Source organism: Pecten maximus, chromosome 16 (genome assembly GCF_902652985.1).
Source record: "Pecten maximus chromosome 16, xPecMax1.1, whole genome shotgun sequence".
Classification (NCBI taxonomy): domain Eukaryota; kingdom Metazoa; phylum Mollusca; class Bivalvia; order Pectinida; family Pectinidae; genus Pecten; species Pecten maximus.
The window spans coordinates 8,624,375-8,639,354 of NC_047030.1; the positions used below are offsets into that span (position 1 = coordinate 8,624,375).

The 14,980-nt window shown below is 32.8% G+C and overlaps 1 protein-coding gene across 1 annotated transcript; it reads left to right on the forward strand.

Moving 5' to 3' along the window:
- The first annotated feature begins 719 nt into the window (after nt 1-719).
- LOC117344580 (keratin, type II cytoskeletal I-like) lies at nt 720-14,923 on the forward strand. The gene is made up of 3 exons (XM_033907371.1): nt 720-1,020; nt 13,747-14,130; nt 14,711-14,923. Exons 1-2 carry the CDS (start codon nt 735-737, stop codon nt 14,103-14,105), a joined length of 645 nt encoding a protein of 214 aa, XP_033763262.1. The 5' UTR covers nt 720-734; the 3' UTR covers nt 14,106-14,130; nt 14,711-14,923.
- Nucleotides 14,924-14,980: the final 57 nt, after the last annotated feature.

Consider the following 14,980-nt stretch of genomic DNA (forward strand, 5'->3'; position numbering starts at 1 on the left):
ATACTATACATTTTATTATTTTCAAAGGGCTCTATTTCAGCAATTTCCAAGGAAAGAATGGATCATGAAAAATAGATCAATGGAATGAAAGAAAGAAAAATGAGCAACGAAGTTACTGTATCCTAATTTTGGCATTTCTAGATATCATCTGCTTTTAACATCCAGTAAAATAGTATCGTCAATAACGTTATTTTACGCGGTATCATCCCTACCTCGAGCATGCGTAAGAATATTTGATTCGGCGAAGACAAACCGTGTGGTACTCTGCTTGCCAATAATCCATTATGCAATCAAAATATCCCTCAAAGGAGCTATACTCTCAACTCCCAACTCGCAGCAATAAGGTTTAAACAGAACTGTCAAATCACACATAGATTTTATTCATTGTCAATGTCATTCATTGTATACAATTCGTTGTGCAAAAATTACAATGTAACTAGTAAATTTAGCTTTTATAGTTTGCTACTGAGTTATATTTATTTATTTATTTTTTAATAATTGACATAACAAGTTTTTGTAATTGTGACAATATTAAGAAAGCATTTAAACTACTGGGTGTAATTTATGTTCCAGGCTATATGCATTCCTAAGCTCACATTAACATTTTTTATATAAATCATTTACCCAGGAATTACGTTAAAACTATATGATCTTCCTCCAATGGGAAACAGGCAAGCTCCATAGCGAACCGTAATAGGCCGAGACCCCTATGCAGGTATATAAGTTGTTGTCACATGGTGTACACCGCAGACCCACAGAAAACTTCCAATATAGAACAGACAGTGAGCTACCATACAATCAACATGTACTTTTCAGCCGTGACCTGTCTCTGTTCTACCATTCTGTTCGGTGTCTGTCATGGATTTTTCGGAGATTTGTTCGGAATGGGAGGAGGAATGGGAGGAGGAATGGGAGCAGGGGGAGGAGGGATGGGAGGAGGGATGGGAGGAGGAATGGGGATGGGCGGTATGTTCAACATGATGGCGATGGGAGGAGGCGATAATTACAACTCCATGATGGGTAAGTAATGTTTATTTAAAAAAATATAATACTATTTATCTAATTAGCATAAGGATGTCAATGAATATTATTTTTATTTAAAGATGTTACATCTCCGACAAAGAGTAATTATAATCGATCGAAAACAACAATAGGCCATTGTATATTTCACACCATACCAAAAATTAATACTTCCTAATTTACCAACCTCCAAAATTTGAGCTTTGACAAAAATAATTTCATCCCGAAGAAATTACATTTAACATTTGGGACGTAACGTTTGTTTTTATTAGCGATCATTTCTATTTTAAACGTGGACATTTATGCAAAGAGTAATTAATGCTAAACATGCTAAGGCCATTCGGCTGTGAAAATTTCCCCATGCGTGTCATTTTATTGTGTGTGTGATATCTATAGAACAAGTGAAAAACAAAAACAAAACAAAACCGCGGAAATAACCCCGCATAGTTTACCTATCGAAATCGCGAAATTAAAGCCTCGCGAAAATACCCATGTTTACAGTATTAATTGTTTTCATTTGTTGGTGTTAATCAGATACATTTCTGTACCGTCTGCTGTCAGGTGTTGGTTTTTGTGTGTGTGGCAATTTGCTCTGCATTCTTGTATATAATTATATAACAATGTATTGCGCGGTTTATCTACCTTCTCCTTGTTCCTGCATTCCTTTATCAAATGTTCAGATTGTAAATGGAAGATTCAACATGAACAGATACCCTAGAATATACAAACGAATCATATCATATCCCATAATAACAACATACCTATCTACGGAAGAAGAGAAGTTATCATCTTTTAAAACTTGTATCTTATTCAATTTGTATTTTAGCATATAAAATATGTTTAAAGCAAATGTACGGATAATAAAACAACAAAGAATACAAAAGTAATCATTTAACTAAAAATTAAAATGTAGATTTACATTGAGACTCATGAAAAAATCCAAGGAGAATAAGAATATGTGTTCCGTGAGAGTAACCGTCTTCTCCACCACCATTAGTTAAAGTGGTGCCAACGGAACAACTCGCCATGTCATATCAAACACGTCTGACTTCATATCGCATAAGGAACTGGAATACTTCTAATGGAGATAAATAATTACGCGATGCATACAAGTATAACGTTCGTCGTTATAGAGTATAAATGAAAATAATCTAATCTTGCTTATAGGAAACGTTTTCATTGGCTTAAAATTGTATGTTATGAACCCGTAACGCAAAGTTATTGGCTGATAATGTAACGTAATATTTTTTTAGGAAAAATAGTTCATCAATATAAGTAGATTTCCAAAAGGACTGCCTACAATTTTAAGATAATATAGATAAAACAAAATACAAGAAATGGAGACAAATGAAGCGAATTAGACTTGCTACTGTACTGAAACTGGATATTACAGATGTTGCTGTTTTTGGACAAAGGAAGGACCGGTAATTTGGGACGATTATTATTTGTTTGATTAAAGATATTATTTGATCAGTTATTGCAGTTGAAAAACTTAGTCTTTGTGCTCAAGATGCAGCAGTATTTACTGTTTATACATGTATATTTACTTTTTATACATGTTGCGATTTCCCCCCTTTCTATTAAGATTTTTGTACCAGCTTTTATATTAGAAATATATTCAAAATATAAAACTTTTGTACCCGATAATCTACTAAATGTAACACTTTTAAATACTGTTAAACCTATCTCACACTAAAAGCAAGACTGATCCTAAATATTACATTTTGTTTCTGATTTTATTCTAGATATAAAACACAATGTTACCAGATTTTATGATGAATAATTCTTTGTCCGATTTATTCTGAATACTAAATATAAAACGCTTATACCTGGTTTTATACTCTTTCATACCTGGCATACTGACAGTGTGATATTTCTAAGTAACAGATATACCTCAACGTTCGGAAATGAAATGTTTGCATGAAGCACAAAGGAAGGCAATTTTCGATGGAATTTTTAATGGGGAAATATAGATGTTCACTTTTTTTTTAGGTTTGACCGAGAACTAGTTTTCTTGCCATTATCATCCTATTGGGGATGACTTATTTCATTGTGTAATTTGAACGTTGGACGTGTTCAATGCTGGTGTATATCCACAGGTGTGTATATCCACAATGCCTCCATTATCATTCCTCTGTTCTCATTTTAACAAAATACCATATTACAGATGTCACCGACCAAGCATAAGACGAACGTTCCAAAACACTATATTATTATCTAGTTACTGGAATATCTGTTTTGTGCTCGTTTTTCGTTTTTTTGTTACATTCAATACTCCATAACTTCTTTCATTTTGCTCATATTTTGCCTTTTAATTATATGTTAGCGAAATATCCTGTGTCGGGCGTTAGTGCATTAGGTTAGTAATAACTGGATCCTACCATAATGATATTTTACGCCACACCTTCCTCGCACCATATGCATGGACCAACCACCAATCATTACAGCTGTAGCTATTAACGTGACTCTCGAGACAGTTTTTCACATCAGTTAGTGTTGCTTAATTATATTACGTGTGATAATAATGATATGCTCTCACGAAAAAAAAAATTGCGAAATCTGTCATCTTAATTACTTCACTCTGTCTTTGCCACAGAAACACGTCATTTCCTGAAAACATGAATTAGCTAACATATCATCCAACTTAACAGCTACTGTTTGAGATCGTACTCGTTTGCCATAATACCAACCTAGTGTAAAGATCCTTTAAGCAAACAATCCCCCACCCCTTGGTTTTTTTTCTAGATTATTATTTCCTATGGGGTTACTGACGCTGTAGTATTTTTGTTGGCCTTTTTTGTTATAGATTTCTTTCTTGTTTATTTCCTTGTTTGTTTTTATTTTGTATTGACGCTTTGGCATAGCTTGGGTGTTGACAATGTAAATATTGTGCGGGCTGACGCTATGTTTGGTCTTATGTGTTGAATTTTTATGTTCTGATGCTGTGGTATATGTTGTGTGTAAAGGTTATGACATATCCTGTGTTATGTTTAGTGTATTAACACGGTGTATCGTTTAGTGTATTAACATGGTGTTATGTGGCTAAGTATGTTGTCTTGTTTAGTGTGTTAAAACGGTGTTATGTCTCTTATGTTAACACTGTGTTGTGGTGTGTTAACAAGATGTAATGTATAGTGTGTTAAAATGGTACTGGTTTTATCTACAGTAAAGCTGCTTCCCTCCAATACCATACCTTCTGACAGGAAAGACTCAACACTTGAATAACAATAATAGTATTTATCAACTCACGCGCACAGCTCAATTTTCTGATAACCCAACTAATTTCATTCGATACAAATTTTATTAATTGTAAATTTTCAACCAATCACCTAAATGAATATTATTTAGATATATGTATATTAAATTAAAAACAAAAACCCACGTGCACTGTCGGAGCGACTATCGCTGAATGACCAGAAAGTCACATATCACGTACACAAGCACGTGCGCTACTCGACCACGACGCCACCTATTCTAAAATATGACACTGAAGGAAAATAATTATCGGCTAATTCTGTTCCATCAAACTCCGATAATTATATTATATATCGCTGGATGGCGTGTTTCATCTTGTCTGGTTGCACGCTTAAATTCTTCCTTGGTAAATATTTTATATAAGAATATACATGTAGATGAGGTGGTTGGCAATGTCTACAAAGGGATATTATGTTGCGTCCTGTATTTACTCGTTGTCAGAAATCCTATTTCAAACTAGAAAGTGCGTTTTCATATTATTCCATGTCTGCAAGTACTCAATATGTACCTGTATTTAATTATTCCAGTATAATTCGTAACAGTAACTTACGATTTAGCAGGTATTTTGGGCACATTTATTCAGTTCTATAACGGCGATAACGTCGTATCCTGCCGATCCTTCTACTATCCTCCATAGAATTGCAAATGTAAGAATAGATGAAATGCATGCTTCGCCAACCGTCTGACATAATTCTGTCATATCTTGCACGGTCTGTCGCCTCCAACAAACACAAAGTTTCGTCTACAGAACAGGTGAGCAAAGCTCTAGCCTAGGTCAACAGTTCAATGGAAAAAGTGTTTTCTACCTTATTTAAATACAATGTCTGATCCAAACTTAAACACTTCAGATTTCATCCTTAAAACACATAACATTCTTTACAACTGTAAAATAAAAACAGCAATGAAAGTATATATGTATACTTCAATGCTGAGGCTTGAAAAAGGATTGTATTAAAATCACCAAAAATATTGGCACTTTCAGAATCACAGAATCACAGTCTTTTTTCACAGTCTTGGTGTCGTTGAAAGCTTGGTTTAAGCTTATTGTTGACACTTTTTCGTAATTTCTAAGGAGTAATGCTAACATCTCCATGCGTGGTTACATGCTGGTTGCGCATTGATTCATTAATTTTCCCAATACTTTTTTCGCATCAATAATATTGCACCTACTAGTTGTGGATGTATACATGTAAATTATATACAAATTGTCCTTTTTAGTTTTATATATGTCAAGTTCATTAATAAGTAATTTGCCCCATAACTTAGTAGATAAAAGGTGGATAATAAAGAAGGGGAAGTAACTCCTTGTAAATATACAATCAGCCTCCTTAGGGAATAAACACAGTTCAGTAAATGAAGAAACTGGGTAATCTTAAGTATATATTTAACGTTGTATTCGGTGATGCCTTGTTCCGCATCGAAGTGTGGCTCAGTGTATGATAAAAAATAATCCAATGAGCCATGATTAATCCTAAGGTGGAGTTACGTTTATTTTTTAGAATACTGAAAGATTGTATTGTCGGTGATCTTCAATAAAGCAAGTTCAATTATGAACGAATTGCATTCATCATTATATAAATGACACTACCGGTCCATAGTCCTCTTTATTAGCTGATGAGGTTAGTCACATCCCATTATGTTTTATTTGGGTCCATTTTGATTTCACTGACTTCACTTCTGAAATTGCACATTTTGGATCCATGGCGATACCAATAAGCATTATAATGTCATTTTATATTAAATGTTCAACATATGTTGTAACTTAAGATATAAACAACAAACATAAACACGATATCAACACCTTTCTAAACGAATTGGGAGTTAGATACACAGGAGTCGAAATGAATTAAACTGTACTATATATAGCCACGTCGGTAATGCTAAAGTCTAAATCGGAGGCGACCATAAAACTCGAAATAATTATATGGAAGAAATGTCAGAATTTGAATGTGGATATTTCATATTATCCAATATTAAATTCATATGATTTATATTCAAAGTTGATTTTTCCCTTCCTTTTTTTACAATCTTTCTTATATCTTACAACAGCTATGTTTTTAGTCACAGTTAATTTATTTTCGTTTTGATAGAGTTGCTTAGAACCTATATAAAAATGTGTCGCAATCATTCTTTTATTCAAACAGTACACTCCGAATAATAAAACACTTTACGTGAATGGTTAGAAACATCGCTTAACTACTATTAAACGACAGGAATTCCTTTTTTAATCTGCTACAGCGGCTACCGGTCAGAGACTCTGTCACAATAATACATATCTTTGGTATGAGGTTTTTATGGGACACGACTTTTGACTATTTAGATAGGACCTGTTAGACAATGAATGTCCAGAATTCTTTTTTTGTGACAAGAATAAATGTCAAAACACTTGTTTGAAGACGTAGATATTCAGACTGTATATCTAGCGCCTGGTTAGTCTGGAGATAACAAAATGTTTTATCGTAGATTCTTTCAATGGATTTTAATTCAACATAAAGTTACGTCTCTGATTTTACAAAGTTGTATATTGGGTACATTAATTATGTAAAAATATTAAAAAAAAAAAAAATAATAATAATAATATACAAATTATATATTTTTTAATAATCAATAAAATCTTATCATAATACGGTATGATATTATAATTCTGTTAACCTGATACACAATTGTCTATGCATTGTGATTCGAATTGTAGTGATTAATATGGTTTCATGATTGTATGAAAGAATTTCTCTGTTTTTGTAGAAAATAACCCGTCTCCCCAACCGTCATTCCAGAAGATTATTAGTATGTCATTGAGATTTTTTCAGCAAAAATACATGCAAAACTCATATAACAGAATAATTGGAGAATTCCATTGATATAGCAAAATAAGTGTAACAAACCTATATCACAGTATGTTCTCAATATTTGTCAAAAATACATCATTATGTGTATCAAAGCCATATTTCAGTATATTTTGAATATTGTAAGGATATTTTTAGAAATACATTTTTGTAAATATGTAAATATCATATTTAGTATCTGGGAAATTCCGTTTTTGAAAATATGAGTAAAAGGCCCCCACATCTCGCCCGGAAGGACGCCCATAGTTACCCATGTACAAATAAGACCCATGCTAATCATATACCACACACACAGTTATGATATAACCTCGGTAGTATTAATGATTCACCTCTTCTCTGACTTAGTTTATGATGGATTGTCCACTGACCGATGTCATACGCCGGGTTTGGTGGTCAGGCGAGATGAAACCTATATTTCCCTACCGCTTGGACACACACTTGTCAGATGAATAACACGGTCCACTTGTACATTAGATGTTCTCGTCATGCTTCAGTGACCATAGTATATATACGTGAAGGTCACCCTGAGGTAATGATAGTGAAGATACTCCCATAGTAAACAATACGGACATTGGTCATTGTCGTTTGATGCGGAAGTGCAATTTTTATTGTTATTTCAGTAATTATTGAAGTATTGTGTGTACCTTTTTTATTGTTTTTTTCTCTAGTAGTTATATAAGTATTGTGTGTACGTTTTTTATTGTTTTTTCCCTAGTAGTTATATAAGTATTGTGTGTACCATTTTTGTTGTTATTTTTTCAGTATAGAAGTATTGTGTGTACGTTGTACCATTTTTATCATTATTTCAGGAGTTAAAGAAGTACTGTGTACCATTTCTATTGATATTTCAGCTGTTATAGAAGTATTGTGTACCATTTTTATTGTTTTTTCAGTAGTTATAGAAATATTATGTACCATTTTTATCATTATTTCAGTAGTTATAGAAGTATTGTGTGTACCATTTTCATTGTTGATTCAGTAGTTATAGAAGTACATTTGTGTATTGTGTGAACCATTACATAGTTGTTTCAGTAGTTATAGAAGTATCGTGTACCATTTTTATTGATATTTCAGTAGTTACAGAAGTATTTAGTTATAGAAGTATTTTGTGTACCATTTTTATTGATATTTCAGGAGTTATAGAAGTATCGTGTACCATTTCTATTGATATTTCAGTAGTTACAGAAGTATTTAGTTATAGAAGTATTTTGTGTACCATTTTTATTGATATTTCAGTAGTTACAGAAGTATTTAGTTATAGAAGTATTTTGTGTACCATTTTTATTGATATTTCAGGAGTTATAGAAGTATCGTGTACCATTTCTATTGATATTTCAGTAGTTACAGAAGTATTTAGTTATAGAAGTATTCTGTGTACCGTTTTTATTGATATTTCAGTAGTTATAGAAGTATTGTGTACCATTTCTATTTTTATTTCAGTTGATATAGAAGTATTGTGTCTACATTTTTATCGATATTTCTGTAGTTATATAAGTATTGTGTACCATTTGTGTTGATATTTCAGTAGTTATAAAAGTATTGTGTGTATATTTTTATTGTTATTTCTTTAGTTATAGAAGTGTTGTGTATACAACTGTTTTTGTTATTTTAGTAATTATAGAAGTATTTATATACCATTTCGTAGTTATTCCGCTTGCTGTAGATCCTTCCATTGCGGTATAATGAGGTTACAACACGTTCAGAGAGACTATTACATTATTGGGTCACGTGACCACCATTATTAACTGATAGTGATAACACGGATTGATGTAATAATAACTTAACAAACTAGTAACAACCAAGTGACAGTAAACCAACACCAGTTACCATTGAATAACTTGGCTGTACTTCATTTAATGTAAACATATATAATCAATAAGTTTGACCAACGGTCCTACGCATCGCTATTGCTGACAAACTTGCAGGGCTTTGCAAATATGCCAGCAATATAAATATGTATAATAATTTCATACCACTATTTGGCAAAATGTATAGTTTGTAGTTGTACGTTATAGTTATATATCTGTGTATAGTTGTTATCAATGGTATAATTTTGGGTTTATCCTAGTGGCGTTTCCGCCTTTATTCTATATATTTGTTTAAGGATTGTGTGGCGGTAGACTGATTTATATATATGTTGTGTAGCGGTAGAATGATTTATATATATGTAATACATTATTATTTTAGAACCATCTAGTTGCCATATTTCAACGTATGCGTAAAACTTTTCAATGGAATATGATAGTTTACAAAATAACTGCTTTTGCGTAAATGTATATCTACTTCAGGATTCGATGGCGGTTTTTTCAGATTTGTACTCACAACAGTTTTTTTTTTTTACTACAAGTGACAGTTAATCAAATAAATAAAATGACTGCATGACACTAAATTTTGACGTCATCAACACTAATTATAGAAAAAAACCAATACACATCTGTTGTTATTTTCAAATTATTATAGAAAATCAGTAAATACTGAAAATGTAGTATTTTTCGAAGGAAGAAATTTTGGCGGTCTTACCGAAAGGTTGAATAATAGTGATAAAGACACGCACACTCTAGAGCCATAATCTAAATAAACTGCAACTTACAGCTTTTTTCGTCCTTCTATAACTCAGTGGTAAGTAATACAATACTTTTCAACACAAGCATATGTGTTTTTCTAGGAAAGTATGAAACTCCAAAGATTTTATTTCTAAATGTCGTTGATTTTTCCTTTTTTTTTTCTACCCCACATCAACAAGCAGTTAAGACCATTAATTTTGTAGTATTTTAATGTAGTTTTCTATTCTATCCTGTAAACGTGGGGGAAATCTGCGCTAACCACACATATGTCAGTTGTTCATGTAAGAGTTTATCACACGTACAATTATATAACATGTAACAAATAGCAAGAAGTAAGAATTCCCTGAAAATCACAGTCATGCATATGGTTTGGATTATGATAACGCAAAATTAACCCTCGCGTAAGATAACCACGTTTACACTTTACGAATGTCTTTACAACACAATGAATTGTACACTGTACCAATGGTAGATAGTGTGAATGATATAATGGAATATTTTTACCAAATGAAATATTTTCTGAACTTATTTAACCGTAGTTTTGAAGTAAGATTATCACCCTTTGTGAGTTGAGATAAAAACGTGTCATAAGTAAACGTGATGACAGACTGACCAGTCCTTCGTGCACCGCAATGTCACCTTGTATTTTGTTTAAATAAATCACATCATATACGACCCAGTGCAGCGTTATGGTGTGTGATCAAAGGTGATGACCTGGCAAGGTAACCGAGGGGACATCTGCCCAAACCTTGTAGCTTTATTTTGTTAAATTTCATATAGATACAATCTCGGGCTTAACGTGTTTTTTGGTCATTTGATTACTTGAAAAATATGAAAATAGATAAAAATCGTTAATTAAAAATAGATTAATAAACACATTCTTTTCAACTTATGTTTCTGTTGCTACTTGTTAACTTGCCCCCTAATATACAGTCCATTAATTTTGGTCTTTGATACTGCTGCGGAATAAGTGAGTGATTTATAAATACGACCACACATCTCATGACCTATAAGGATTGGCCATAACGTGCTGGTCAGTAAACGCCGTATGACACCGGTCAACTCAGCATCACTTTAACTCTGATAACGATGTCTCCGTTTGGACGTAGTTTTCTATGTGCCTTTGCGATTTTAATATCGCCCTGTCTAGGATTTTTCGATATGTATGACTATTACGACAGTTTCCAAGGTAGGTTACATCAATATTGGTTATATCTGTCCTACTGACTTTTGATAAAAAGGTTAATATGTTTGATATTGGATACATGTGCTTCCTACATCAATATAGATAGACAGGCCAGGTTGTCTTTTAATGGAAGCAAACGATATTTATCCTAGGGACTTGCCAAACACCAGGTAATCCTGATAATTACATCTATTATATCTTGATAAATGCTGAATTGTGGGTAATGTAATTTTTTTCAGACATTAAAATTTTTATCAATCTTGCCTTCGTGATATGAACGTTAACGTAAACGTACTAATCTTGGCGAAATTATAAATGAACGGAATACTAAAATGATATAACCGATCAATTTTGCATGTTTACAGAATACACCTTTCTGTAAATCATCAAAGTTGGATTAACTCGAAAATCATTTTAAGTCTTTAAGGACTGTTGAAAAGACTGAATGAAGACAAGAAATACGCTTTATAAAGATTTTTCTTATTGTAATACGAAAATCAGCTAACCGGACTACAGTAAATATGATACAACTGGTAGCATACAATTCTATGACTCAATTGCCGTCGACCATCTTGATTTACCATCTTAATGTTCTGTTAAATGTATTTAGTGTCGCTAAGAATCTATTCTGGGTGACATAACAAATGATGACGTCATATCGACACTAAAAGAATGTGAATCTATCAACCATCATTAGACATATTTGTATCTCATTTATATCTTGAATTTTCCTAAATCATAGTCTTCTGAACGAATGACGTAAAGCTATAGCGAGTGTTGTTTGAGGCGATGTGCAAAGCGTTGACCTAACATAGTTATGCATGGTGTTTGAATCGTTATCATCTGAATGATTTATCCTAGGGAGTAAAGTGTGCTATCTAAGACGATATGTAAGACGTTGACTTAACGTGGGTAAACATGGCATGGGGAATGAAGTCACCTTTAAGAACAGAAGACCGAAACGAAATATGTAATATTCGGTTTTTACAAAAAAAACCCAAAACGTACCAGCTTATACTTAGCTTAATTTGATATTGTTCGATAATGATCAATTTCGAGTGTTGGCAAACCTTGTCACTTTTGAATTCAGTAATCTTCTACTGTCGAAAGGTATAATAATACGCAAAATATATTAATGAGAAACACGGGAGACGATAAAAGGGGCGACAATAAAACAATGATAAATAAAGGGATCATTAAAAGGGGGAGATAATTAACACGCGAACTGATTAACAAGGAGTCAGAAATCACAACTGCATTTCAGTGAGTATTGATGACGAAATATAACTATTAATTAGTAACATTACATAGATATCATATTAGGATGTTCTGTCAAAATGGTTTTATTACAGGTAGATTCATGTTACTCCGCCGATTTGAAAGAAAAACTCTGAAATGATTAACAGTCGATAAAAACAAGAAACAGCTTATAACGTAACAAATTATAAATTATAAACCAGAGTGTACTTACGTCATCAACTGTTTTGCTGTTTATTTAGAGGAAAATAAGGTTTCGTCTCATGTCTCCATAACATAAGAAAGTTATAGCTTAATTTACACAATTCTTGTGAAAACTTTCTTTATTGAAGGAAACCTTTGTCTTAAAAATCAAACTGCCTCTGTATCAGCCAATCAAAAGCGACGTTACAAACAGTCATTCTTCACGTTAAGGGCTGATAATATAAAGCCAATATATAAGCCAATGGAAATGCTTGTTGCAAGCAAGATTAGATTATAAGCAAATCTATAAAGGACTTTTTCTTCTTAATAGTTACTTAAAGTTGTCATATGTTGTTACTAAATGATAAGTTTCCACATAAGATGACCATGAATCAAATAAAATTGTGACATTAATATACGTCTTGTGTCAAAGTATATAATGTCAGTAGTCATCATCTATAAAGGTCACTGCTGATGGACAGTTGGAGCTGTGTGAAGTAAGAATGGTAACAGTTCTCATAATGTTTAGTTTATAGAGTCGTTAGTGAGAAGTTAAAACACAATATCAATGTAATGGTCGTGGTTATAAAGTCGTTAGTGACAAGTTAAAATATCACCTTATTGTTTAGATCCTTGTTATAATATTAAATAGTTAGTGACAAGTTAAAATATAATCTTATTGTTTATATCCTGGTTATAATATTATATAGTTAGTGACAAGTTAAAATATCACATTATTGTTTAGATCCTGGTTATAAGTTAGTGACAAGTTAAAATATAACCTTATTGTTTATATCCTGGTTATAAGTTAGTGACAAGTTAAAATATCATCTTATTGTTTATATCCTGGTTATAATATTATATAGCTAGTGACAAGTTAAAATATAACCTTATTGTTTAGATCCTGGTTATAATATTATATAGTTAGTGACAAGTTAAAATATCATCTTATTGTTTATATCCTGGTTATAATATTATATAGTTATCGACGAGTTGAAATAGCATATTTATGCTTATAGATCGCGGTTGTATGGAAGTTAAAATTGCTAAATAATATATATATTTTAAACCTGTTTAAGATGTACATATTCTGGATATTTGATAAAAAAAAATAGCTTTAATGAAATCACTAAACAGTGCCAAATAAATGTATAAAATATCACGTTGATATTATGAATTGTTTTTGACTGTATACTTATAAGATTATACAAAACACCAATGGACAAGATCCAAGCTGATTTACAAGGAGTATTATACAGGTTATATGTAAAGTTGAAGAAACAGCTAATCGTCGGGAATGATATAAAAGTATCCGCAGAAATAGTAAATGACAGATTAAAAGTATAGTTCTTATGTGTATATTCATTAAAACTTATCAATAGTCTGTATTATCTATATTGATTCCAACAAATCATTTCATTTATCGTTATAATTCCAGAACAAAGATACGGTTGCCAAACAGAGGGAGGATATTGTTTAGATATGTACCCACCACCAGCATCCGCAGGTGGCGCCGGTGGTGAGCAACCAGAAGTTGAAATGGAAGGCGGAGCTCCGACCGCTCCACCTCAGCCAGCTCCTAGAGCCCATGGAGCCCGTGGACATCATGCTGGGGGTCACGGAGCACCGAAAACCCCTGGAAAACCCGGCGCGACCGCTCCTCCGGCCACCCCGGCACCACCCCGAAGAATGGTAGCAAATCCTATGCATTACATCCGCCAAAACTGTATGAACTTCGACTTTGATTATTTCAGCTGCGGTAGGACAGGAGGTGTGTGCTGTTACCAGAGGCCTTGATCATCATATTATCTTCACACATCAGGTACGGTTTACAAGTTCGGACAGATGTACAAAAGGACTGTACACTTTATATGGGCTGGTCGATCCAAACTTCTTACGTGGTTCATTATTGTAAATGTACATATTTTAGTGGTATTTTTTTTTTTTTTTAGAAATTTTCAGTTTTATTGCATTTTCAGTTTTTTATCAGATACTGATTGCTCTACATTCAGTCATGTTATTCCATCTAACATCGTATTACACACTGCGACAGAAATAACACCGTACTGCACGCTCGTGCGAATGTTGTGTGATGTCGCGTAATTTCAGCTAATCAGACACGTGTTCACCGAATTATGGGACAGTGCAATACGATATTTTGCCAATGATGCGTTATTTATGACTCTGTTGTGAATATTACGGAATAAGATACCATTGAATGGCATGGAATCATACATTTGACATTCGGTTCTCTGGTTTTGATACCGAAATGTAGTAAAACAGTTGTGTCACTTTGTTTCTATAGATATTATCAAAACAAAGTGCCATAATTCTATAAGATTTACATTGCCTATTTCTTTTAAGATATGTTGTATACATGTATATTCATTTTATGTTTTCAGTGCCATTTAACAGTTGATGAAACTGCTCACTTGGAACAACTGGAAATGTACTCCAAACACTCATTTTCATGAATATACTGGACGCCTTCGATATTTAAACACGTGACTCAAACGATACCTAAAGACGCATGCAGTGTTGTACACGATACATGGGGTGTCCAACGTATGATATTTAACTGTCAAATATGGAATAATAACTTGTATATATTAACAGACTATTGTTTGTTTTTTGTATGGATTTATCTTAATAAAGATTTGTATGATTATTCA

Coding starts and splice junctions, on each gene's coding strand:
- LOC117344580 (XM_033907371.1), top strand. CDS start 735: ATGGTGTACACCGCAGACCCACAGAAAACTTCCAATATAGAACAGACA. Junction 1,021..13,746: donor TAATTACAACTCCATGATGG/GTAAGTAATGTT, acceptor TTATAATTCCAG/AACAAAGATACGGTTGCCAA.